Source organism: Typopeltis vanoorti, chromosome 12 (assembly GCF_054136105.1).
Source record: "Typopeltis vanoorti isolate ZY-2024b chromosome 12, IOZ_Tvanoo_1.0, whole genome shotgun sequence".
NCBI lineage: Eukaryota > Metazoa > Arthropoda > Arachnida > Uropygi > Thelyphonidae > Typopeltis > Typopeltis vanoorti.
This window is the reverse complement of record NC_143560.1, coordinates 46023059-46049009: the sequence shown is the minus strand read 5'-3', so window position 1 is coordinate 46049009 and position 25951 is coordinate 46023059. Positions and strand designations below refer to the sequence as shown.

The 25951-nt window shown below is 34.6% G+C and overlaps 1 protein-coding gene across 5 annotated transcripts in view; it reads right to left on the bottom strand.

Annotated features, from left to right (window-relative positions):
• The window catches only part of LOC150100748 (pre-mRNA splicing factor CWF19L2), a 277753-nt gene that overhangs the window by 37770 nt on the left and 214032 nt on the right, over positions 1–25951 (bottom strand). For 4 of the 5 annotated variants that reach the window (XM_090402132.1, XM_090402130.1, XM_090402131.1 and 1 more), the window contains one exon: positions 8610–8788. The exons of the other annotated variant lie outside the window; for it this stretch is intronic. In XM_090402132.1, coding sequence (XP_090258258.1) covers positions 8648–8788 — 141 coding nt within the window. In that variant the 3' untranslated portion in view covers positions 8610–8647. The remainder of the gene's footprint in view (positions 1–8609; positions 8789–25951) is intronic. 5 annotated transcript variants of the gene reach the window in all.

The window sequence follows — 25951 nt, the reverse complement described above, 5'->3', positions numbered from 1 at the left end:
AGGTGCATAAAGCAAATTGTCCACTCAGGCCAATAGTTGATAGTATTGATTCACCGACATATAAATTATCAAAATATCTAGCATGCTCCTTAAAAGGTCTAGTAGGAAAATCTTCCTCTTACATTAAAAATTCAACGGACTTCACTTCTAAAATCAAAGATATAAAGCTGAAGACTTCCGATATTATGGCAAGCTTTGATGTTGTGGCACTTTATACAAATGTCCCAACGTAAGATGTTCTCAGCATTTTAAAAAACAAGATCTCTAAAAAGATTTTTGCTCTCCTCTCACACTGTATTAGTTCAGAGTATTTTAAGTTCGAAGAGAAAATTTATAAACAGGACATAGGTAGCTCTGTCTCCAATACTGGCCAACATTTTCTTCGAGGAAAAAGCCACCTCTAAAGCAATATTAAAACCTAGAACATGGCTCCGCTATGTGGACGATATATTCCTTGTTTGGGAATATATCTTCACATCTTCTTAAATCATTTAAACAACTTCCACCAAGACATAAAATTTACTGCCGAGATAGAAAATGGTTCCCTTTCATTTCTAGACATGAAGCTTACTAAGATGTCTGATTCTTTAAGGATCTCAATCTTCAGGAAATCAACACACACGGATAGATACCTACATGCATCCTCGTATCGCTATCCCGCACAAAAGTTAGGTATCATTTCCACATTGGCTCTCCGTGCTCGCTCAGTATTGTCCGATGAAGAAGAACTAATAAATGAACTAAAATATCTAGAAAGAACTTTATAAAAACATGTTTTTCAACTCTTCCAAAACTAAGGTCAGTTCTAAGCCACCCAAAACAAGCTCATAACCATCTTCAGTTTCCTGGTGTATATAAAATAATATGTGATTGTGGGAGGTCATACTATGGCCAGACTAAGTCAATCCTCCTATGGCTAGAGGAACATCAGAGAAACATTTCATACAATAGAATCACAGCAAGTGCATTCTCAAGTCATGTCTTATTTTCAGGGAACACAAACGATGAAGGTCACCAACACGGAGCAGATTGGAATGCAACATCAAACGTTTATATTTGTCACGATGAAGTGGAAATGTGCATAACTGAATCCAAAGACATTGTCCTAGACTCTTCTCAGATCAACAGCAACCTTAGTTATAGTCTACCTGACTTGCATAGTTCTGCCATTACATATTGGCATACACGTGAACTCATATGCTAGCATTTGCAGAACAATAGAACTACAGAAGAGACTATAACGACAATTCAAACTTAACTTCAGTCTACAAGTCTGTTATTATAATGGCACAGTGTTTTTAAGGTTTTTTTTAAATTTGCTTTAACCACACCTGAAGAAGTTGTTTTGAAACATGTTGTGTGTTCCATTAAATTAACTTGTTATCTATTTTCTCGGTTTCAGTCAGTCAAAAAAAATGAACATATCTAATCACCGAGTCAATGTAACTAATGATCATATATATATATATATATATATATGGGATCATTATCCTTCAAAGTTCCCACTACATCATTGGCATATGCTAATACCTTATTTTCCCTTTATAATTGAAGGAACTGTTATTCCTCGCACAGCATGTATATTGTCAACTTCCTGTAAGAAAGGTTCAAGAACCAATGCAAAGAACAGTGGACTAAGAGGACAGCCTTGCTTGACTCCCTTTGGAATTTTTATTGGGTCTGACAGGAACCCATTAACTAGGAGGTGGGTAGTTGAACTGGCATAGGCTCCTTTGATAACAGATAGCAGCTTTTTACCTACACCAATTTGCTGGAGGATGTGGAACATAAAGGGATGCCAGAAATTATCAAATGCTTGAGTAAGGTCTCCTGATAGCATGGGCATCGATTGCTTTTTTTGTGTTAGCTGAGTATATCACATGGCAGAAATAGATTAAATTCTACTGCTCGATTTGGTACTCCATACACCTGTGTGCTTTTAATTATCCATCTCATTCCCACTTTGAGCATGTTATTGATAATGCAGAAAAATATCTTGTAGTCAGTATTAGATAGAGAAATAGGTCTCCAGCTGCTGATTAAGGTGTGATCTCTATTAGATTTTGGAATGAGAACAGTATGGCTTGCTACAAATTCACTTCATATTTGTCCTGATGAGAGAAAGGAATTAAATAGTGTAACTAGAATGGGAAGAACAAAATCCCAAGCCTCACAATAAATTTCTATCTCTAGACCATCAGGTCCTAGGGATTTTCTTGTCTGGCATTCTTTATAGGCTGTGGTAACTTCAGATGCTGTAATGGGTCTGTCAAGCCCATCTTGGATATGAACAGGAAAGCCATTAATATTCCAAGAGTTATAATTTCCAACAGTACTATTGTCTTTAAACAGATTTTTGTTTGATCACAGTGAGTGTTTTTGAAAGGAGTCAAGGATGTCTTGAGTGGTGGACATGTCTTCCCCATCAACGGAGATTTGAGTGATAGTCCTTTCTACCTCACACTCATTTCCTACTCTGCTATTTAGATCCCCAACAAGGACCAACTTTTCCTTTTTCATTGTGTCAGTTGCTTTTTCTAAAGCATCAAAAAATTCCTCCACTTCTATATTAGTAGAACCTTCTGTGGGACCATAGGCACAAATAAGTCTCATTGTCCAGTTCCCCATTCTCATATTTGCCCACATTACTCTACTTGAGACTGACTGCCATTCAAGAAGATTAGCCTCGTATTTTGTGTTGAATACTATGGCTACTCCTTCTTTTCCTTGATTGTCATTGCCTGAATATAACATTTTGTATTTATTGCTCAGAAAGATCTCACCAGTTTTGATCTTTTTTGTTTCAGTCACCCCTATTATGTCGATCTGGTACTTATCTAATTCCTCAGCTAGCTCCATTTCTTTGCCATTCAGGCTTCTTACGTTGATAGTACCGATCTTTAACTCTGGTGATGTTGAGTTGGGGTTTGTTTTCAGATTTGTTCCATATATATATATATATATATATTCCTTAGTGGTTGTTTGTATGAAATAATCTCTGAAATGCTAAAAGCTATAGCCAACAAATTACATTAGTTTCTTTTGGTAGCCCAACTTAAAGACATGAATGGCATTTTATCAGAAACAGTTCCTGCAAAATGACTTCATGTTGGTTTCAAAAATGCATTTTGTGTATACAGTATATAATGCACTCAGAAAGCTATTCCTATGTTGTATAAATGTATAAAATTTTATCTCATCTCTCAAGCCAATAGCACCAACTAGTTTTTTCACGGTATTCACAAAAACTGTTTTGCACATACGTTGAGTTTGGGATAGTTTGAATATAACTAGTGAAGGGTATAAAAATGGTTAATGACATTTACACCTACTACACTGATGTGCACTTTACTTCTTTTATCCTATTATATATTCCATGCAATCATAAATGTCTTGAGTTCATATGTACAACTCAAACTATAGTGACCACTACAAATAAAAAATTCATTTATATCTTCTACACCACAACTTGGTATGAGGGTATATGGAGAATACTGACAAAGTAGTCTATGCTAAATTAATGCAAGGGCATTTAGACACTAGGCCCTGCTTCAAGAAGTAAAATTATCTGCTCAATAAAACAATGAAGACTGCAAACTGAGTGACAATAATGAACCAACAAATCAGATAAGGATTTGGTCTAACATTCCAAGTTAACATCTGGAATGTTTGAATATGAATTCAAAAAAGATAAACTAATTAAAGAAGTTAATGAAAGCAACATTAAAATAGTAGTACAGGTAGGTCTCGATTGGTGTGAATTTATTCAAATTCGCACTATTCAAACTTATAATTATATGTAAAATATGGTAATTAATTCCAGATTGACAAAAATAGGCAAGTTTTTATTTTTTTATTAAAGAATATTAGAGTAAAGGATAAATAGAATATACTTATAATTTAAATTTATTATTAACAGAGTAGTTATAGACAGAAAAATAAAAACCAAAAAAATTCTAAATATTACACTGATGAAAACATCTTTGCTGTATTTCCAAATATTTCAGCAGCAGAGACTGAACTGTTTTTTTTCTTTCTTTCTTAGAAATGTTCTGGAAGGCATTGTTTTCCACCAACACTTGTATTAAAAGTTTCTTCTACTTTTTTAAAAGTTTTCTTGTATTTTTTTTTTCTTTCACACTCTTAAACAAATTTAAAGCTTTTGTCTGATTGGCTGCTCTGCAAAGGTGGATGTGATTTTGATTGCAGTTCTCAATCCATACAGTTAAAAATGCTCTATTTCTATCATTGCAACACCTCTATTCCTTATAGATGTTTACAAACCACAAAAAACTGATGGCAATTTTACTTTTTCTTTTATTTCCCCATGTGTTTTTGGTTCGGATTAAATGCGACTTGGTATCATTGTACAATTCACACAAAATCAAATATCACATTATTTGAATTCACATTAACCACTACCTAGCTGTATTATCTGAAACTAAGAAGAAAGGAAAGATATAAAACAAAGATATATATACCAACAAATAGTGAAGTAAGCAACGAAGACAGGGCGAAAACAGGCATAGCAATAAATACAATGTGAGCATATATCATTAATAAATTTCATGAGTGTTTATTAGTCCTGAAGAGGGGAAACAAAAAACAAATAAATGCATTTTATTAGGAATTACAAGAAACTATAAATTTAAAAAAAAAAAAATCACTGCAGGTGGAGATTTAAATGCCCAATTGGAAATTCCAGATGATAGCAGGAATATGTCCAAAAATAAGTGCAAAATAAAAATGGAATTGAAATATTACAGTTCTGTACAGAAAATGAACTGAGAAGAAGCATGAATTGTACCAACATAAAGAAAACCATAAAACCAGCATGGAAAAATACCCTTTAGAAAAGTCACATACAAAACAGACTGAACAAATAATTGATATCACAATCATTTTACACAAATTATGGACTCTGCAAGCATGTTATAAATAATTATTTTAATTTCCCGACGTTTCGACCTTCATATTAATGTCATCATCTGGAGTACACACACATATATCGAGAGACAAGCTAAATGACATTTCACATAGTATGCTGAAGAGACAATGATTCAATGGTTAATCTACTGACCTGACCTATAGTGAAAATAAAATTACAATAAATAAATGAAATAAAATAAATTAAGTACATCAAAGCTATATTCTATTTAAGACAGTTTTGTGTCCAACTGTATGTTAGAATAATGGCTGTGATATCAGAGCTCTAGCATGAGATGATATAGGAAGTGAACATGCTTTATACAGAGAAACTGTTTAAACAGAATATAGTTTGATGTAGTTAATTTATTTTATTTCATTTATTATTGTAATTTTATTTTATTTTCACTAGAGGCAGGCCAGTAGAATAACCGTTGATCAAATCGTTGTCTCTTCAGCATACTATGTGAAATGTAATTTAGCTTGTCTTTGTATATATATGTGTATACTCCAGATGATGACCTTAATATGAAGGTCGGAACATCGGGAAATTAAAATAATTATTCATAACATGGTTGTAGACTCCATAATTTGTGTAAAATGAATGCTGTTCACTGTGTAACACTAAAGGAAAGGAAGTGATATCACAAACTTTATGTTATACTTTTCCTAAATGCATATGTTTCCAAAATTCCAAGTCAAACTGCAAATATTTTTGTATTCTGTGTAATACTTTTAACTACACGAATTTTAAATTCCCACTACAAATTTTGTGTCCAACTGTTTGTTAGAATAATGGCTGTGATATCAGAGCTCCAGCATGAGATGATATAGGAAGTGACCATGCTTTATACAGGAAAACTGGAAAATGAATCTTAGAAAAGTATTATACAGATAATATTAAAGAAAGAAAAATTTTCAGGTTTAACTATTACAAAAAGTATTAAAACATGAAGAATAAAAGAAAAAGGTAACAAAAACAGTTCTGATGAAAGAAGTGAACCAAAGTCAGGATATGTTTAAAAATAATACTACAAGCCAAGTAGCAAATGAAGAATGTAGCAGAGAGAACAGGAAGTTAAACTATTATCATAAATTAAAAAAAAATCCCGCTTAAGACATATGGAAAACAAAAAGAATTCTGGGCTAACTATTCTAAACAGCTGACCTCTGATAATTTTTTGGAGATTTCTATCGTATATATTTCCTCTACTTTTACAAGTTCTTTCCCTAGGTATTTGATGTTCACTAAGCCACATAAATGAAAACTAAGTTTTCTATCTATATATTTTATTAACAAAGTGCACTGGTATCCAAAAGCTAAGGACAAACTATATATATTTTACCTGTATATGAAAACATTTTCATGGCTACAGCCAAATATGGACATAAATTTATTGCCAGCATACTAATAAATTATATTACACAAAAAATGTTATAAATTTCATACAAATGAAATTGCAATACATTTTTGGCAAAAGTTACAAATTTCCTCAGGAAATAGGTATGTAGTTAAATCCTTAACTACATCCCTAAGGATGTAGTTAAGGAATTAACAATTCCTTAACAATACAACAATTCCTTAACTACATCCCTAAGGATGAAGTTAAGGAATTAACAATGCTTACACAAAACTATGAGGAGAGACATTTCAGTATGGAATATATCCACCCAAACTGCGATGCAGCTCTCACAACATCATACCATTCTTAGCACTAATCCATCACCATTCCCTACATCCGAGGCACCTCAGAAAAAATTACCAAAATCTTAAAAAAACATGACCTAACCACCTGTTACAGACCATACAGAAAATTGGCATCCCTTATCCGCTCCACTAAAGACCAACCACTTCCCCTAGACCTACCTGGCATATACCAGGTCCCTTGCAGCTGTAAACTGTCTTACTTTGGCCAAACAGGCAGGACAGCGAATATCAGAATTTCTGAACACAAGGACTACATCTGTTTTCACAAGTACAGCGATTCTGGTCTTGCAGACAATGCTCTGGATACACATGCCACAGAATACGGTGGAAGAAAGCTACAGTAATACACCGTAGCAAATACAAATTCGAAAGACTATTCATGGAATCAGCCTCAGCCCTAAGAAACTCTCCAAACCTCAACAAATTTGGTTGTATGACACTGCCCCAAATTTGGGAGGCTTACATCAGCAAACCTTCAGCCCAACAGCCAAGAACACCTACATAGCCTGCTAGGGGGCACCATCAGGAGTTTTAGGAGAACAATAGCTTCATCGCTTCATTCTCAGTTACTGTGTTGTAGTGCCTACGTGCATGTGCCTTTTTTGTAAGTTCCTTTTGAAAATGGCAACGTGACGCTGCCGAAATATCAGAAATATTTATTAAAGTGTAATTTAATTTATATTCTTATCTACGTTGTCAATTCCTTAAGTGATTTAGTAATTATCTCTCTGAGTATTTATTTCACACAAATGGAAGGATGGGGCAGGCTATAGCAGACTTTGCACTATAATAAAGTGAACATCTACTATATATATGTTCTGGTATAATACACATACAGTAGATGCCCACTTTATTATAGTGAAAATTTTGCTGTAGGTAATTGAGGGAAAAATAAAAAAAAAAGACTGTCCCCATTCTTCAATTCCTGGGAAACAGATACTCTGAATGGTATCAGCATTCAGTTAGGTAACTATAGCTTCTTGAACTTATATGCACACCATGATTTAATGAGTCTGTAAGATCTTCCCCACTGCCAGCACTTTAATCAGTCCTTTTAGGAAAAAAAAAACATCATGTGCATCATGTATGCACTTCTGCAGGAGCAGTTCAACACTTCTGTTGAACTGAAAAAGAGAAGAGTTTGGTTATACTATGATCTAAAGCACAACGCAGTTCAGCTAATATTAAAAGAATGTTACTGTTTATAATTATTGAGAAGCTAATCATACTTATATTGCTATGTACATATTTTAAAATAGTGAAGAAATTCTTTATTACCAGGTGTTGTTTACTGAGAAATAATTTGAATATCAAAATTTTATTAAATATGATATGTACAGGCAATCTCCAACTTATGCTTACCTGGAGTTACAATGTCAGGAAACTTTACACCAATCAAAGTTATGAACAATCTAAGGACAACTTCCAATAATTTACAGACAATGTAATGACAGCATATGTGTGCATGCATGCATCTATACTGAGATTTACATTCTTCACATTTATTGGTAATTCATTCAGCTACTATAAGTCAGCACTCAGTGTTAATCTTGGGAAGAAATACAGTCAACTTTCACTATAGCAAAAAACATAGAGAACACAAGAATAATGGTTACAGTGAATTGCTTTTAGCATTTTTCCAATGGGTACAAGGACTTTTTTTTTTTTTTTTGGCAGTTTGCTATAGCTAGTGAGAGTCAACCATAATACCATGAGAGTTATCCAAGACATTTAGGAAATGTATTTTGCCTCTATGAAGTACTGAAACTATTTTCAATAACTAAAAATTTTAGGTCAGATTTAACTTTGTCATAAGTAACAGAAATATGCCGATAACAGTACATTATTTTCTGTTCAGTCATGTAAGTGTATTTACTAAAAGGTGTTAAACATTTATCAAAAAATATATATATATAATTTTAATTACAAGCATATATGACATCAGGAAATATACTGAAGCTACAAAATTACTTACAGAAAGAAAGAACGACTATAAGCAGTTTTTCAGATCTGCTATTTCAGTTTTTGAGTCCAGTCATATGGTTCCCATAATTTTGAAAATTCAAGAACTTTTTTGCACTGCTCTTCAAATTCATCACTGTGTAGTTTTCTCCAAAGTCGGGGTTCAGCATCTAACATTCCACCTACAATTTCCTGAGGTTGGAGGGGGGCGAATTCATACATATATATATACATACATCATGTTAGCTGTAGGACACTGAAATGTGTCCAAGTGTGCTGATTATAATATTTAAATTTAAAGGTCAGTAGTGGGTAATGTATTAGAGCACCAGATCTAAATCAAACCATTAATAACAGAATGCAAAAAGAGAAGGTCTTGTCTTACTATAGAGAGAGAGGGCAGGTGGGTGAGAGTAAAAAAGGTGGGCTATATATTAAATGGAAGGAGGGATTGATCCTTTTACTTTGTAATGCTGTTAGACCTGGGGATAAGTGGAAAAAGAAATGTTGATGTGCATCCCCTAGTAGCTGAGGTGGGGGGGGCAGTTATTTTGAGAAGGTGGACAGATTTCATATCCACTCTATACTCCAAAACATATATCCTCATTCCCTCTTATTTTCATCTATAACTGCCTGTTATAGATGAAAACTGAAAAATTATTCAGTTTATCCTGATAATTAATTATAATATATAAAGCATAGCAAACTCAATCTCAGGTCTTTACACTGCCTTCTGTTTATTTCTTCCTTTATTAATATTTTAGTGCTTGAGTTTGTGCTCTGGTAACCTTCTGATACTGGTATTATTTTCAGGAGTGTAGTAAAATGTATAACGAAAGTACAGACAATCAATCATTAATTAATGCATTTGAAACAGCAATTTCTATAGTGACAAAGTTTATTATAATAACAACAGACAATACTTCAAAAAAACATCTGTCTGTGTGTTAGGATCAGTTGGTAAGTTTAATTTACTTTCAGCCGATAGTGAAGTATCAATTTTTTTCAGTGGGATGTCTGATGGTTTACATTTAAGTGATATCCTTGCCATTTGTTCGCTGATGATGCAAAGTTGGGTAGGGCGATAGTGAACGCAGAAGATGTCAAAGTCTTGCAAGATGACTTAGATAGATTGGAGTTCTGGACTAAGGAGAATGGATGTCAATTTAATGTGACAAAATGTAAGGTTATGCATTTCGGAGTGAAAAGATTAGCAGCAGTATACCACATTGGAGGAACTGTACTCCAAGAGATTGATGAGGCCAGGGACTTGGGAGTGTTGGTGGATAGGGAGATGAAGTTTAGGGGGCACAATGCAAAAGTAGCTAAATCAGCTCACATGGTTGTTGAAAAATACCTTGACGAGCAGAGACAAGCAAGTTATTGTACCTCTGTACCGAGCCCTGATAAGACCTCATCTCGACTACTGTGCCCAGATTTGGTCACCTCGGTTCCTTCTTGATGGGGAGGAGGTGGAGAGGATCCAGAGGCGAGTGACTAAGATGATAGCAGGTCTATGGAATGAACCATATGAGAACAGGTTGAAGATTTGTGGGTTGCAGAAACTAGTTGATAGGTGGAAAAGGGGAGATATGATTGAGACATTCAAATTGCTAAAAGGATTCTATAGGATTAATTCAGAGGATATTTTTGAGATCAGGACTGGTGGTGGGAGAACTAGGGGGACACCCATGGAAGCTGGGCAAGAGCATGGTTAGCAGGGGTGTTAGAGCTGGGTTCTTTACTTTTAGAGTGGTAAATGAGTGGAATAAGCTGCCAGAGTCTGTTGTGGGTGCTATGACAGTGAGCGAGTTCAAGGCAAGGTATGATAGATACTGTGAGAATGTTGAACAGTTGTGTGAACATGATGTTTAGGGCCTCCCTCGATGAGTCTAAGGACTCCCTGGAGTAGCCCATAGTAATAATAATAATCTTTTTGACAAGTTGGTTCTGATCGAATGAAACCATTTTTGGAGTTGTTTCTGGTGTGAGACTGCAGGTCATGTGATTGATTACTCAACAGATCAGGTATAGAAAAATTATCAGATGGTTTGACAGACATATGAGTTTGAGTTGCAGTTGACATTTTCTTAACTGCCACCTTTTCCACATAAGGGGATTTAAGAACAGATGTGGTGGTGATTGACTTCATTTTTGCATGCTGATATGATATATTTGTTTTTGTTTTAATCTTTTTTAATACTTTTTTCATCTTTTCCCTTCTGAGATGCATGAGAGTAAGCTGGATCATCTCCCTGACAGCTGACATATTCAGCTTTCTTTGCAAAGTAAGATTTATCATGTCCTTTACTACCATATTGGGCTCAGGTGGAAACCATGACAGGCAGTTTGGGCAAGTCCACATTTCTGACATTTAAAGCATCTCAGTGGATTAGGAATGTACAGTCTAACAGGACAGTTCAGACACTCTGCTTTTATGCACAATGAGGGCTTAAGTGTATCAAAAGTATGGATGACGTTCCTGGTTGGAACCAAATGACTATTCCTTTGGATCAGGATGCATCTCATACCTGTCACTCCCTGATTTTTAAGTTCAGAACGTGTCTTCTCATCAGGAGCATCAAAGAGATCCCACTCTGAAATCACTTCCGAACCATCCAGTAATCCGAACTGCGGTTTGAAAGAAAAAAAAGTTTCATTTATTATTTTTACTATATTTATTATATATTATTATTTTGTGTACAATTATTTTGCCTCCAAACTCTACTCTATTGTTGCAATCAATCGATCAGAACATAATCATCATCATTAGTGTTCTGTCTCTTGACAGGTCCAATGGTAAAACTCAGCAGATTCTCTTCCCCCCAATTTCCTCTGTCTCTTGCTTCCTTCTTCATTTCCTGATATCTTCTTGTTCCCATTATATCATTAAGCATCGTTAGGCATCGTCTTCTTCCTCTTGGTCGCTTTCCTTCAATTTTCCCTTCTATCATTCTTTTCAGTACGCTGTCTCCTCTTAATACATGTCCTATCCAGTTAAGCTTTCTTCTTCTTCTTATGGTCTTTAGTAAATTCCTTTCTTCTTCAACTCTTTGTAATACTTCTTCATTGATGATTTTTTCAGTCCACTTTATTTTCTCCATTCTTCTCCATAACCACATTTCAAATGCCTCCAACATTTTAGCTTCTTTCTTCCTTTTGTCCATGTTTCTGACCCATATAAAGTCATACTCCATATATAGCACTTAATAAGCCTTTTCTCAGCATCATCATCAAATTCCTCCCATGTACCCTCAAGGGGTATACAGGATATGATAGTACTACATGAACAAAATTACATCATTACTAACTTCCTATCTACAATTTTCCTCCAAATCAGTCTGTTACTTGTCAAGATTCCAACATTATCAGATCTTCTATTTCTATCGTCTAAGGCACTTTGTACCGTATCAATCCACCTATATCTTGGTCTTCCTCTGGGTCGTTTTGCTGCCAACCTGGCAGAGAACACTTGTTTTGCTAATCTTTCTTTGCCCATTCCTGTTTAAGTGACCATACCACCTGAGATTAGCTCTGCTAACGCATTCCTGGATGTTGACAATGTCAAGTTCTTTCCTAATATCCCTGTTTTTAATATGATATTACCATTGATGCCATGTGTTCACGCCTCTAATCTTTCTCAGGACTCTCATATCTGCGGTCTCTGGTCTTTGGTGAAGTGTTTTACTTCTGACCAAGCTCTCAGATCCATAAGTTAAAACAGGTTTGAACACTGTCTTGTATACAGCTAATTTAGTGTTAAAACTAATTTCTCTCTTATTCCATATGAATTTATTCAATTGACTTCCCACTATACCAGCATTACTGATTCTGTTGTCTATTTAATTTACCATCTTCAGTAAAAATCGTGCCTAAGCAACTGAAATGTTTTACTTGTTCCACAGGTTCTCCGTTCACAACACAGTTGACATTTTCAATGATTCTTCCTATTTTCATTGTCTTTGTCTTTTTACTGCTGACCTTCATACCATATCTATTACAACAGCTATTCAATTTAGTCAGAGAATCTTGCAGACTTGTAGCGGATTTATTTAGAAGTATAACATCATCCGCATAAAGCGAAGAGCTGACAATAACATCTCCAATTTTGATATGTTTAATACAACTTTCCTTCATAACATGATCCATATAGATAATGAATAACAGAGGGGATAATGTACATCCTTGTCTCACACCAGATTTCACATTAAACCATCTTCCTGTACTTCCTTCAATTCTAACTGCTGACTTACAACTCAAATAAAGACTAAGTATTGCTTGATATAATGCCCCATTGACACCATATAACTGTAGCATATTGAATAGCTTCTCTCTTGGCACCTTGTCATATGCCTTTTCCAAATCGACAAAACTTAAATACAGATCTCTGTGATATTCCCATGCTTTCTCGACTATTTGTCGTAAAGTGAAGATCTGATCCTGACAGCCTCTATTTGGCCTGAATCCAGCTTGTTCTTCACCAAGCTTTTCTTCCACAATTCTTCTTCACTGTTTCTGGCAAGATCTATGCAAGTATACTTGCATAGATCTTGCCAAGAACACTCAGTAGGGAAATACCTCTGTAATTCTCACATTCAGTTTTATTTCCCTTTTTATATATGGGTACTATGAGAGCTCTACTCCAATCATCGGGAATTCGTCCCTCTGTCCAGGCTTTCTGAACTATGCAGTGCAGCCACCGTAAGACTCTTATACCACCATACTTCAGCATTTCTGGTCGAATATCATCTACTCCTGCTGCCTTTCCACATTTCAAGCCTTTGATGGCTTTTTCTACTTCAAGTATGGATATGTATTCCTGACTGCATGCCTGGTCAGTATTTTTTACCACTGTGTTGTTATCACTGCTTGTTTCATTTAGCAGTTTTTCAAAGTAATTACTCCATACTTCAAGGATATCTTTTTCTCCCGTTTTCATGTCACCTTTATCATCTCTAACTCCTTTTACATTTCTTTCCTCCATTCCTAAGCTTCTTCAACAACCTCCAGAATATTTTGCCACCTTCTTGATATTTATTTTCTATATTCTTGCCAAAGTCCTCCCATGACTTTTGTTTAGCTAATTTTACACAGTGTTTAGCATTCTTGCATTTGTCTCTGTATTCTCTAAGAGCAAAAGCTGACTTATTTGACAGGAACTTTTGATATGCTTTCTTCTTTTCCTTCACTGCCTCTTTAACTTCCTGTGTCCACCAGGGAGTTCTGATTTTTTTATCCTTGCAGACAACCTCACCACATGCCTCTCTGGCAGAATCAATCAATGTTTTCTTCAGAGTTTCCTACTGAATCTCCAAGGTTTGATTCCTGTTCTCAAACTCTTTAATTTTTTCTTCAATAATCTTTCTGTATTTTAGTCTACAGTTCACATCTGAGAACTGCTCAACTTTTATTCACCTTAAAACTTTCATACATGTTATTCTTCTCAGTATGAAATTCAATTTTATCCTGCTCAAGACTAAATAGTGATCACTTCCAATTTCAAATCCTCTGTACACTCTGGTGTCCTGCACCAGGGAGAAAACATCACTATCAACAATAACATAGTCAATGAGACTTTTCTTATTCCTTGCCTCTTCTCTCCATGTGAATTTATGCACATTTTTATGTTGGAACATGGTATTAGTAATAACCAGTCCATGTCCTGAGCAGAAATCCAACAGATATTTGCCATTATTATTAGCTTTGCTCTTTTCTCCAAATTTTCCCAAAATATTTTTGTATGTCTGACAATCGTTTCCTACTCTGCTATTTAGATCCCCAACTAGGACCAACTTTTCCTTTTTCATTGTGTCAGTTGCTTTCTCTAAAGCATCAAAAAATTCCTCGACTTCTACCTTAGTAGAACCTTCTGTAGGACCATAGGCACAAATAAGTCTCATTGTTCAATTTCCCCACATCACTCTACATGAGACTGCCTGCCATTCAAGATTAGCCTCGTATTTTGTGTTGAATATTATGGCTACCCATTCTTTTCCTTGATGGTCATTGCCTGAAGATAACATTTTGTATTTATTGCTCAGAAAGATCTCACCAGTGTTTGTCTTTTTTGTTTCAGTCACCCCTATTTATGTCGATCTGGTACTTATCTAATTCGTCAGCTAGCTCCATTTTTTTGCCATTCAGGCTTCTTATGTTGATAGTACCGATCTTTAACTCTGGTGATGTTGAGTTGGGGTTTGTTATCAGATTTATTCCAGTAGCTGACTTTTCGCTGTTCGCCCTGGTTCCCTGGCGAAAACAATGGGGGCCTTGTTTAACCGGGCGATGCCCCAGCTGGCATGAAATTTTGTCATGTCGTACCATCATTTTTATTTTGGTTTAACCAATAAGAATACAATTTGGTCGGCTAAAACCCAAATTGCCAGCCCATCCTCGTTCGTTCAGTATCCAAGTAGATATGCAACAGGGTGCACCACGAGAAGGAGATTGGACATTAGGTCAGAAGCCCTGGTCGGTTCTCCGCATTCCTTTAAAGGCTATGTGGAGGTCTCCTCTCAGTTATACAGCTTTGACCCTTAAGCACCCCTAAGCCTTTTCTTTAGATTTTTATTCATTTTATTAATAAACAAATTTTTCTTGCTATAAAAGGCATATTTCCTTTGTTAATTCTTTCTTTTATTTCCATGTCACATTTTCCATTTTCTTGTATTATACCACCAAGGTATTTGTATTGTCTCACTTGCTCTACACTTTCTCCATTCATCATCACCTTGATACTTCCTGGTTTCCTGGAAACTCTCATCACTTTCGTTTTCTTTGCGTTAATTTTCATACCATATTTCTTGCATATATTTTCTAATTTTGCATGAGGTGCTGTAGTTCATCTTTGGTATTAGCTAATATTGCTTGATCATCTGCAAATCTAATATTTTGTATTGTTCTTCCTCCAATAGTGATTCCTCTTTCCTCTTCATAAAATGCTTCTTTTATCATTTCTTCTGCAAATATATTGAAGAGCGTTGGTGACAGGCAGCATCCCTGTCTTACACCTCAGCCAATCACACATTTTTTTAGTTTTTCCTACTTTTGTCTTTATTATGGCTGTCTGGTTCATATATAATTCAGCTATTAACCTTTGGTCTCTCCAATCTAAACCTATTTTGCGTAATATTTCCATCAGATTTTCCCATTTCACCATGTCAAATGCTTTTTCAAGGTCGATGAAACAAATATAAACGTCTTTATTTACTTCTATATTCCTTTCGCATATGGTCCTCATTACTCCAATTGCATCTCTGGTTCCTCTGTCTTTTCTAAATCCAAATTGATCATCCCCCAGAAAATACTCCACTCTATTATACAATCTCTGATTTAATATTCTTAGCAGTACTTTGGAGGCATGTGAGAGTATGCTTATAGTTCTGTAGTCACTGCACTTAGCAGGATTGCTTTTCTTTTCAATTGGTATAAGAATACTCTCTGTGAAATGTTTAGGCCATACTCCTGTTTTGTAAATGAGGTTGCAGAGTTTCCATGTGTTTCTGTTATACCTTTGTTCTCCAGTTGGTTTAGGATTTCACTAGGTATTCCATCCACTCCTTCCATCTTTCCACTTTTTCATTCCTTAATTGCTGTTTCTACTTTTCTCTTTAGTATTTCAGGACATCTTTCTTCTGTTGAGATTTCATTTTGCTCTTCCAATTCAATTTTTGTTGGTGTTTCATTTTTTTCATAAAGTTTTTCAATGTATTCCTTCCATCTTTCACCCTGTATTTCAATATCATAAATCAGTTTTCCTTGCTTATCTTCCAATGGCAGATTTCTTATGCTTTTTTTAATTTGTAATTTCTTTTGCTTTTTCAAACATTTTATCATATCGCCCCCTTTTTTCCATTTTTTCACATTCTGTTTTCAACCATTCCTCTCTTGCTTTATCAGTTTCTCTTCTCAGTTCATTATTTAATACTTTGTATTTTCTTCTTCCCTCTTCAGTGTTTACATTTTTCCATTTTTCTTATCATTTCATCTGTAATCCATGGCTTTTTAATTCTTTTCCCTTCCACAAAAACTTTCTCTTCAGCAGCTGTTTCATATATCAAGTTTTTCAGTTGATTCCATTTTGCATTAACATCCATAGTTTCTTCAGATTCCACAGTTTCCTCTTTGTTCCTTATTTTATTTTCCAGTTCTTCTCTGAATTTCCTACCTGCATCTCCTTGGAGTTTTTCTAGGTTCCACCTTTTCTTGCTTTTACCTTTGTTTATTTTCTTATATCGTATTCTTAATTCCATAACAAGCAATTATGGTCTGAGTCAATATCAGCTCCAGGATATGTTGATATCCTTTTTACACTGTTTCTGTACCTGTTTTGTATTAACATATAATCAATCTGGTATTTTGCGATATCATCTGGCATTTTCCATGTATATCTTCTTCTCTTTGGAAGTTTAAATGAAGTATTACCAATGATTAGTTTGTGTCTTTTACAAAACTCTATAAGTCTTTCACCTCTCTCATTCCTTTTTCCAAGGCCATATCTTCTAATAGATCCAGAACATAATACAATCCATTAAATTAAAAGATCTTAAACACCTGCTTTTAAATGTAATTTCCCAAAATTATGACGTTACCACATCAATAAAAAATATAAATTTGAAGGATGTAGCATTCTCAGTTGATGCTGTTGCTTGGGAAGCCTCGAACCTGAAGCAATTCGAGCATCATGGAAAAAACTGTGGCTTTCTAGAATTTAACAAGATAACTACGGTGATATACAAAAAGAAGAAATTCAAAACGTTCATAATTTAGTTAAAAATATAAATCCATATGTTGATATTTCACAAACAGATGTTAAGGAATGGATTACAGGTAGAACTGAAAGTGAATTCAAAATCAAATCAGATGCTGAAATTATAAATAGGATGATACAGAATGAATTAGAAGATGATGATAATAAAGAACTCAAAGAAAAAAAAAAGTAAAACATGAAGAGGCAGTTGACAGTTTTAATATGTATATAGAATGGGTTAAGCAGAATGATACACCATTGCACAAAAATTTTATTGCTAATGCAGCTCCGAGAAGAAGCATTTGAAAAAAGTTTAGCTTCCAAGAAGCAAAAGAAAATCAGTGACTTTTTTACAGAGAAATAAAAAAAAACTTTTTTGTGTGTTATTTTGTGAAACTTTTTTTGTGTTGTGTACAAGAAAGTGATATTTTTTGCGCAAATTAAGTTATGTACTGAACTATGCAATTTTATTAAATCAGAATCATCAACAATACAGATATATATATATACTAACTAAATTTTTTACTAAAATAAACTTGTATTATTTCTTAAGTTTTGCATTACAGTACAGTAGCATTTTTTCTACCAGTTACTTCATTTATTTACAGAATTAAATTGATGTACAATTAGTATCCGATTATTTTTGCCTTAAATGCTAATTATTGTTGTCTCTTGGGGGAAAATTTGCTAATCCGAACGACCAGTTTTTATTAGTTTGGAGTAGCGAGATACTACTATACTTGATTGGTGCCTTGTTGGGAACCCTGAAACATTTGAGAATGAAGGATTCATGCTAAAGGTTTTTTGTTTGTTTGGCACAAGTGCTCCCCACCCACCCACCACAGAGCCACATGGACACTATACCAGCATCATAGCAAGCCTTGGATCCTAACCCTGGAGTGAGAGACTTAATGCAATACCATTAACTGTTGCAGGCAACTCCACTAGCCATTTGATCCTAGCTGGGCCATCCAGAATTGCCCGTCTTGCCAAAGCAGGAGCCAAATTGGTGCAAGCCTACCAGGATCCCTCTTTCCGGCTGTCCATGGGTTGTTGCATCATATGGTATATGCAGCAGGGTATTGGATCCAAGAAATGTTGGTCTGGAATGAAAAAAAAATAGAAGAATGTAAAGAGCCTCACAGGAAGGGGAGATAGTCAAGGATGGGAATCAAAAGAATACTGCTGAAGATTGAGTTAATGTCAAATTAACCATCATTTGAAGAACACAGTTCTTCAAATGATTCATTTTCAAGATAAATATAAATCTGGCAGTATTTATGATAGATCATAGGAAAGTCCTATAAGTGGAATCATAAAAGGAGTTTGGAAAGGAACATAAAAATTTCATAAGAATGGCTCTGTATGGAGTCAACAACTAGCCTGAGGTGGGGGGGTTGTGGCATCTAGGTTTCTGAGAACAATGGCAAATTATGACCAAATTAAAACATTAAGGTTCATCATTATAACAATAAATTTGAGAGCATTATCAAACAGTCTCCTTGATCAAGTAAGTTTTTATATGATAAACAGGTTATTAATCTTTCTAATCAGAATAACAGAGAACAAACTTTATTTTTTTAGCACAAGGCTAAAATTTCTGTTATTCCAAAATGCTTCTGGAGTGAGACCATAGGTCATGTGTTTGATGCGCTCAACAGAGACGCACTCATGATCATAAAGTTCAGGTATGGCAAAATTATCAGATGGTTTGATATACATATGAATCTAAGTTGCTGTTGACATTTTTTTAACCGCCACCCTATAAGATTCTCACAAGGCACACTCCACAGAAACCAAGGAATGATTCTATTGATATTTGGAGTCACTTATTAGATCTTTTCATGCATCAGATTTTAACTTTTCTGCCAACTATCGTGCACATTTACTGAATAATGACTGACCTGTGCCAGCTTCTATGTTCATGTTTTCTGTTTTTTAGTTTTGTGTAATAGTTTCCAACATGTTATGAATTTTAGTTATATAATAGTTCATGTTTACCTCTCTGCATGTGGATCATATAATGAAAGCAAGTGGCATTAGGCCTGATAATAGAATTAGAATGTCTTCTTCTTCTCTTCAAGAATTAGACATTTGCCTATTCTTGTTTCACTGGTCTTTCCATCTTACAGCTGTTCCCTCCCCCCAGCCTATATCTATCCACCTCTTTTGGCAGCTGATATCTTTCCATCCTAAATAGATGTTCTTTCCATTTCTCAATTAGAATATGTTATACTCCTAAGCACATCTAGTGCAAGTCTCCAGGATTCTCTAATTAAATTGAATAACAGCTTTAACAAATTTGGTATGAAAATCAGTAATAAAAAAGACCAAAACTATGAAAATATGCAGGAATACAGAAAAATTCATCTGCATTTTGAATGGAGAGTCTATAAAACAAGTAAAATATTTAGCTATTTAGTTTTTAGTGAAGATGGTGGGTAGCTAGCTGAATTTATATGGAATAAGAGATAAATTAGCCAAAACAATAGTATACAAAACAGAATTCAACCAGTTTCAGTTATGGATTTGAGAGTTGGGTTAAAAATAAAGCTCTTTATTGTCAAAGACAGTTATGAGGGCTCTGAGAAAAATTGGGGACCTGAACAGGTAGCATCAATGGCAGAATCATATCATATTAAAAATGAAGATATTAAAGATGAACTTGACAATATTAACATTTAAGAATGTTTAAGCAGAGCTAATCTAAGGAGTTATGGCCATTTAAATAGAAGGGGTGAGGAAAGGATAAAAAAACAAATCTTTGAAGGCAAGATGGCAGGATTAAGACCCAGAGGAAGACCAATGTCTAGAAGAATTGATTCAGTCAGAAGTGCCTTAGAAGCACAAAATGTCAGATATGACAATATTGGAGTGCTCACCAGTAATACACTAAATTTGGAAGAAAATTGTTGATAGGAGATTAATAATAATGTTAACTTATCATGTACTGCTGTCACAGTAGCCTGAACATTCCTGAAGGTAAATATCAGGAAAGTGATAATAAAACTCTTACCATTACAAATGCATGCAGAAATAAGACCAGACACTAGGAAAACAAGACAAATGTTAAACACGGGTGAAATGAATATATTAAGAAAAATAGTAAATAAAACTAGATTAGATAAAATAAAAAATCCAGATATAAGAAAATAGTGTGAAATACAAGCAATAAACAATTGGGTAGCAACCTGAAGAATAAAATGGATTGAATGAAGAAGTGAAGATAGAATAAAAATCAATGAAGTCTTGATCACAACAGATACTACGTGAAGAAGAAGAAGAAGACCATTGCAAAAGTAGATGAAGGCAATCTCGTTGTTCCCGACTCTAGGTTGATACAAGCAAAAGATAGATGCATTCTGCTGAGATCATAATATCTACACTCTCAGCTTAACAAATTTACTAACTTGCTAGATAATATCATCTCGAATTAAACAAATGTTTAAAAACTCAAAACTCATCATGCCAAGCCTGCTAGATCATATTGACCTAAATGACAAGTCTAAATGTCCACTTCAGCAACAGTTGACTCCATAGTGAATCCAACATATAAAATCTCTTAGTTCCTTTCAAACCTCATCATTCCTTTTATATGACATTCCTATTCTTTTATCAAAAATACTATTGAATTTATCCTGAACTAACAAAGACTTAAAACTCAATTCCTCTGATGGGATAATCAGTTTTTATATCAATTCACTTTTCATCAATGTTTGTTTAAATAACACCCTTGAATATCTATCTAATGAATTATCAGTTGATATTGATAACCCTTTTAAGTTTTCTATGAATTCAGAATATTTCACTTAGAATGGAAAACTTTAAAGAAACTGAAGGAAATGCTATGGGCTCACCACTGTCTCTGACTTTAGCTAACATTTACCTAGCACAATTAGAAATAAAAAGAATGTAACAAATGATAACTAACACTGGGTTTAATAGGTTGTAATATAGAAGATAGTTAAATCAACTAGTTTTGCCATATATGCTAGTGGTTTCTTCTGGGTTAGGAAGGAAAAAAGTATGCAGTAAGTGATAAACATAAATCATTACATAGCTAAAAATTAACATGTGGGAACAGTTACACAAAAGTAAAAAAAAAAAACAGAAATATGTGGAGGATAGAAGCTGGCACAGGTCAGTCACTGTTCAGAAGGTATACATGATAGCTGGCAGAAAAATTAGTCTGACATGTTGAAAGAATACTTTTTTTTTTTTTTTTTTTTAACTCTTTGACACCTCTACTTACACTCCATTAGATTATGACCCTATTCATGCAACGTGATTATATGACCTACAGATCTTAAAAAAGACTGAAATCTATGTACCAAGGTACCAAGGTACATAAGGCTAATATTCCTCTTCAGTCCATCGTGGATGGTATTGGATTGCATACTTATTTGCTATCAAAACACCTGGCTAATCTTCTAAAGAAGCACATCAGACATATGGACACTTTCACTTTGAAATTTCTATCTTACCAACAGACATTCTAGCTAGTCTAGATATTGTATCTTTGTTCACAAATGTTCCTGTAGATGAAATTATGGCACTTGTAGATAATGTGTTCCCTCCTGGCATCTCCCAACTATTTAGACATTGTTTCAACTCAATTATTTCCGATGGAATAGGAAAATCTACAAACAACTATTTGGCCTTGCAATGGTAAGCCCTCTATCTCCTCTATGTGCTGATTTATTCATGGAAAACTTTGAAAAAGATTTCCTGCTATCTACAAATCCTAAACAGTCACTTTGGTGAAGATACATAGATGACATATTTATAATCTGGAAACATAAGTGTGGCCGAGTTACACATTCTTTCATCTATTAACTCCTTCCACCATAAAATTAAATTCATTTTAGAACTTGAAAACAAAGAAAAATTATCTTTCCTAGATGTTTTAATTTTGAAAAAAGCAGAAGGAAGGTGTATACTATAAGTTCGCTCATATAGGTCATTACCTACATTTCGCTTTGTGGCACCATATATCACAAAAATTACGTATTATACATACATAATTTTTATACAGTGTGATTAGATATCCAATGTCGTATTATATGGGTGGAATTAGGCTAGGGATCTTGGAATGTTAGCAGATAGGAAGTTGAAGTTCAAGGACTATGTAGCAAGGATTGCAAAGGGAGTGAATGTTAAATTTTTCTCTCATAGCGTGACAGGTGACTGGAATGGATTTCCATTAGATGTTGTGTGTGCAAGCAGTGTGAATGAATTTAAGAACAAGTATGTTAGCACATGTGTGGTATGTGGCCTCTCTTAATGAATCCCTGACTCATGGAGGTTTCTCTCTTAATATTAATATATGCTGAAAAAAAAAAAAAAAAAAAAAAAAGGACAAGCTCTGTTACAGGAGATGAAGAAACACTAAAAGAAGAATTACATTCTCTTCTCCAACTCTAATAAAATGATACAAAGAATACTATTCTCTACTCCTCCACAACAGATCCCTGTCATTTGCAACAAAGCCTTTACCATTCCTTATATTGGCAAACTTTCTTTCAAAATCACCAATCTCCTCTCCTGAAATCTCATGACATAAGAGTGGCTTCAAGCCCACTGTGACTATGCGAGTTCTGTTACATTCACCTAAGGACCACCACCCTTTCAACAAACATCCTAGAGTTTATAATATTCCATGTTCTTGTGGCCTTGTTTACATAGCGCAAACATCTAGATGATGCTTGGAAATTAAACAAAAAGAGCATATTAGAGACATTAATAACAATAGAGAAGACAGCTCAGGCCTAGCTTTCCACTTCTCCCACACTCACTACAATATTGAATGAGACAAGTTCCATGCCTTACACAAAAGACAACTTCAGGGCATGCAATAATCAAAGAGGCTATGATGGTTATCCACTCATGATGCACACTCAACAGAAACCAAGGAATTATTTTATGTGATATTTGGAAGTCACTTATTAGATCTTTCAACATATCAGACTTGAACTTTTCTGCCAACTATCATGCATACCTTCTGAACAATGACTGACCTGTGCCAGCTTCCATGCTCCAAGTGTTTCTGTTTTGTTTTTTTACTTTTGTGTAATGGTTCCTACACATCCATTTTTAGTTATGTAGGTTCATGTTTACAGCTTATTGTATATTTTTTTGTTCTTCCTAACCCAGAAGAAGCCACTAGAATATGTGACATCAGATAGTTGGTTTAACTATCTGTTTGTGAATGGGCCGGTCCATTTTAAAATATATTTCAAAACATGAAATTAACAATGCTAACCAAAGGATCCTTCAGAATTCGACTGAAAATCAAGACATAAGTGGAAGAATTCATTATAAAATATTAATACCAGAAACACTTACATTTCATAACCATTGTCCATACAGTAATAGGAAAACTCAAAAAAGAACAATTTAATTAAAAGCATGTGATATTTTGTGCAATATCAGCTGTAGAAAATAGCTCCATCTGCATTAATAGACATTCAAAATAAATTACAATAAATTTATTTAGCTAATTATTTTTAAATTATAAAGAAAATTTAATTACAATTATGGAATGCATGAATGGTATGTTAATATAACTTCCCAAAATTGAGAAGGTATTAGGCAATTGTTTTTTTTTGTGCAGATTCAAGTTGTGAATTTGTGCCTCACAGCTTTGTAGAATCTTTCTAGAAGAAAGTAACTTTTGTGTTCAGGTTTTTCTGACAACTGCTAATAAATGGTCATCAATTCTGATTCTGCAAGTCAAAATCCACAACAAATCTTATCTGCATCATCAATACTAAAATGGAAAGGTTTGGAGAAAGTTGTGCTGATGTACTTGACATTTTCAAAGCATTTGATAGATCATATCATTAAGGAATTATCAACAAATTGCCATCTTATGGTTTTCCATCCACTGTAAACAACTGCCAGTTTTCTCTCAGGTCATTCACCACATGTGATGGTGGAGGATGTTCTGTTTTTCTCTTCAGATTTTTCCTGTTTTCTTGAAGTATACAGGGCTCTGTTTCAAAAACTCTCTTCCTCATATACACAAATGACATTCTCTCACTGATAAATCCTATTCACAGTTTGTTGATGACAGTATTCTTCATTTCTTGTTACTCATGTGATAAACCATGCAAGTGGTCATCAAGTTTCAAGATTATCTATTATTACCCTGAACACTGACCTGCATGCCATCCTTAAATGGGAGTTATAACAGCAGTCACCTGTGTTGCTTCCAAAACACAATTACATATTTTTTTCTGAAAAAAAAAAAATGTAATTGTGAAAAAAAAAAACTTTCTCTCCTTAGATTTGATAATGCTCAGTATAACAGTCAAGACCCCAGAACTTGCTTTTTAGATTGACACTCACTCCTAGCCTTTCCTGGTACAAATACATCACTTTTAGAGCATCCTCAGTTTCTAAAAAACACAACATCCTTTTTATTTGTTCAAGATGCACTTCTAATCTGTCATTACTTATTCTGTATAAATCCCAAATCCACCAACCTTGGCACACTACTCTCACATTTTGGTTGTTCACCTAAAATTGCCATCTTGATGCTGTCCAGAAGAGAGCATTTCACTTACTGATGACCCTTCTCTCTCTCTCCAGCTGCTGTCTCGTCAGCTTCCACAGATATTTCCAACAGTGCTGTTCAGCAGAACTGGCATTCATGATGTGTACCCCAATTTCTGATAAACCTACAATTAGCAAACATCCTTTACCAGATGAATTGCAGACTCACCAAACCTGCTATTCCTATTCATCTTTCATTGTATTTTCTCAGCTCTGTGAAACAGCCTTCCACTATGAAGTATTTCCCAAAGACTGCAATTACCAACTATTTAAATAAAGAATATCAATGATGAAAATGTGAAAAATAAGTATTATTTCTAAGCAGCTATGAGCCTGCAAACACAATTAATCAAAACTAAATGGTTAGTAGGGATGCATTTTGTATTGGAATTAAGTATATTCTGATATAAACAAACTGCAAATCATCCAAAACCATTTCAGCTGGTGAACAAAATGAGATGTGTTTTGGACTAAATGAACTGCTGATTTATGAGATGACAGAATTTACTATAGATGGTTTCTATATCTGTCATTCAAAAGGAGAATGCAAAGAAGAACAAGAGACTTTAAATATACTGTACAGTATATGTAATACATTTAATCTCATGTTTGTGTGTTTTATTAGACTAGGATTTTTACAGTTAATAATCAAGCAACTAAGACCAACAGTAAATGTATTTATGTCAGTCAGCTTCATGCATTTTAGAATATTTCCATTTATGTGCATGTGTGTGGGCTAATCAATCATATTTGGTGTCTGCACGGTTAGCCTAGTGGCTGTGCACTTCACAACCATATGACTGGGGAAGGAGTGTCCCAGGTTCGATTCCCGTTGAAGATGTGAGGAATTTGAGGATCTTCCTCAGCCATAGCCAAGTTAGCCGGTCTTGGGCGTGGGCAGTAGGGTTTTTTCCAAAAGTTTATCTGGCATTTTTCATCCCGCAAGCAGGCAAACCGGCCCCATGAACACACATGGATCTACAGCCATAAATACTTAACCCCTACTTACCCCCAATAGGGATGTGGGAGAAAAATTTTAAATAAATAAA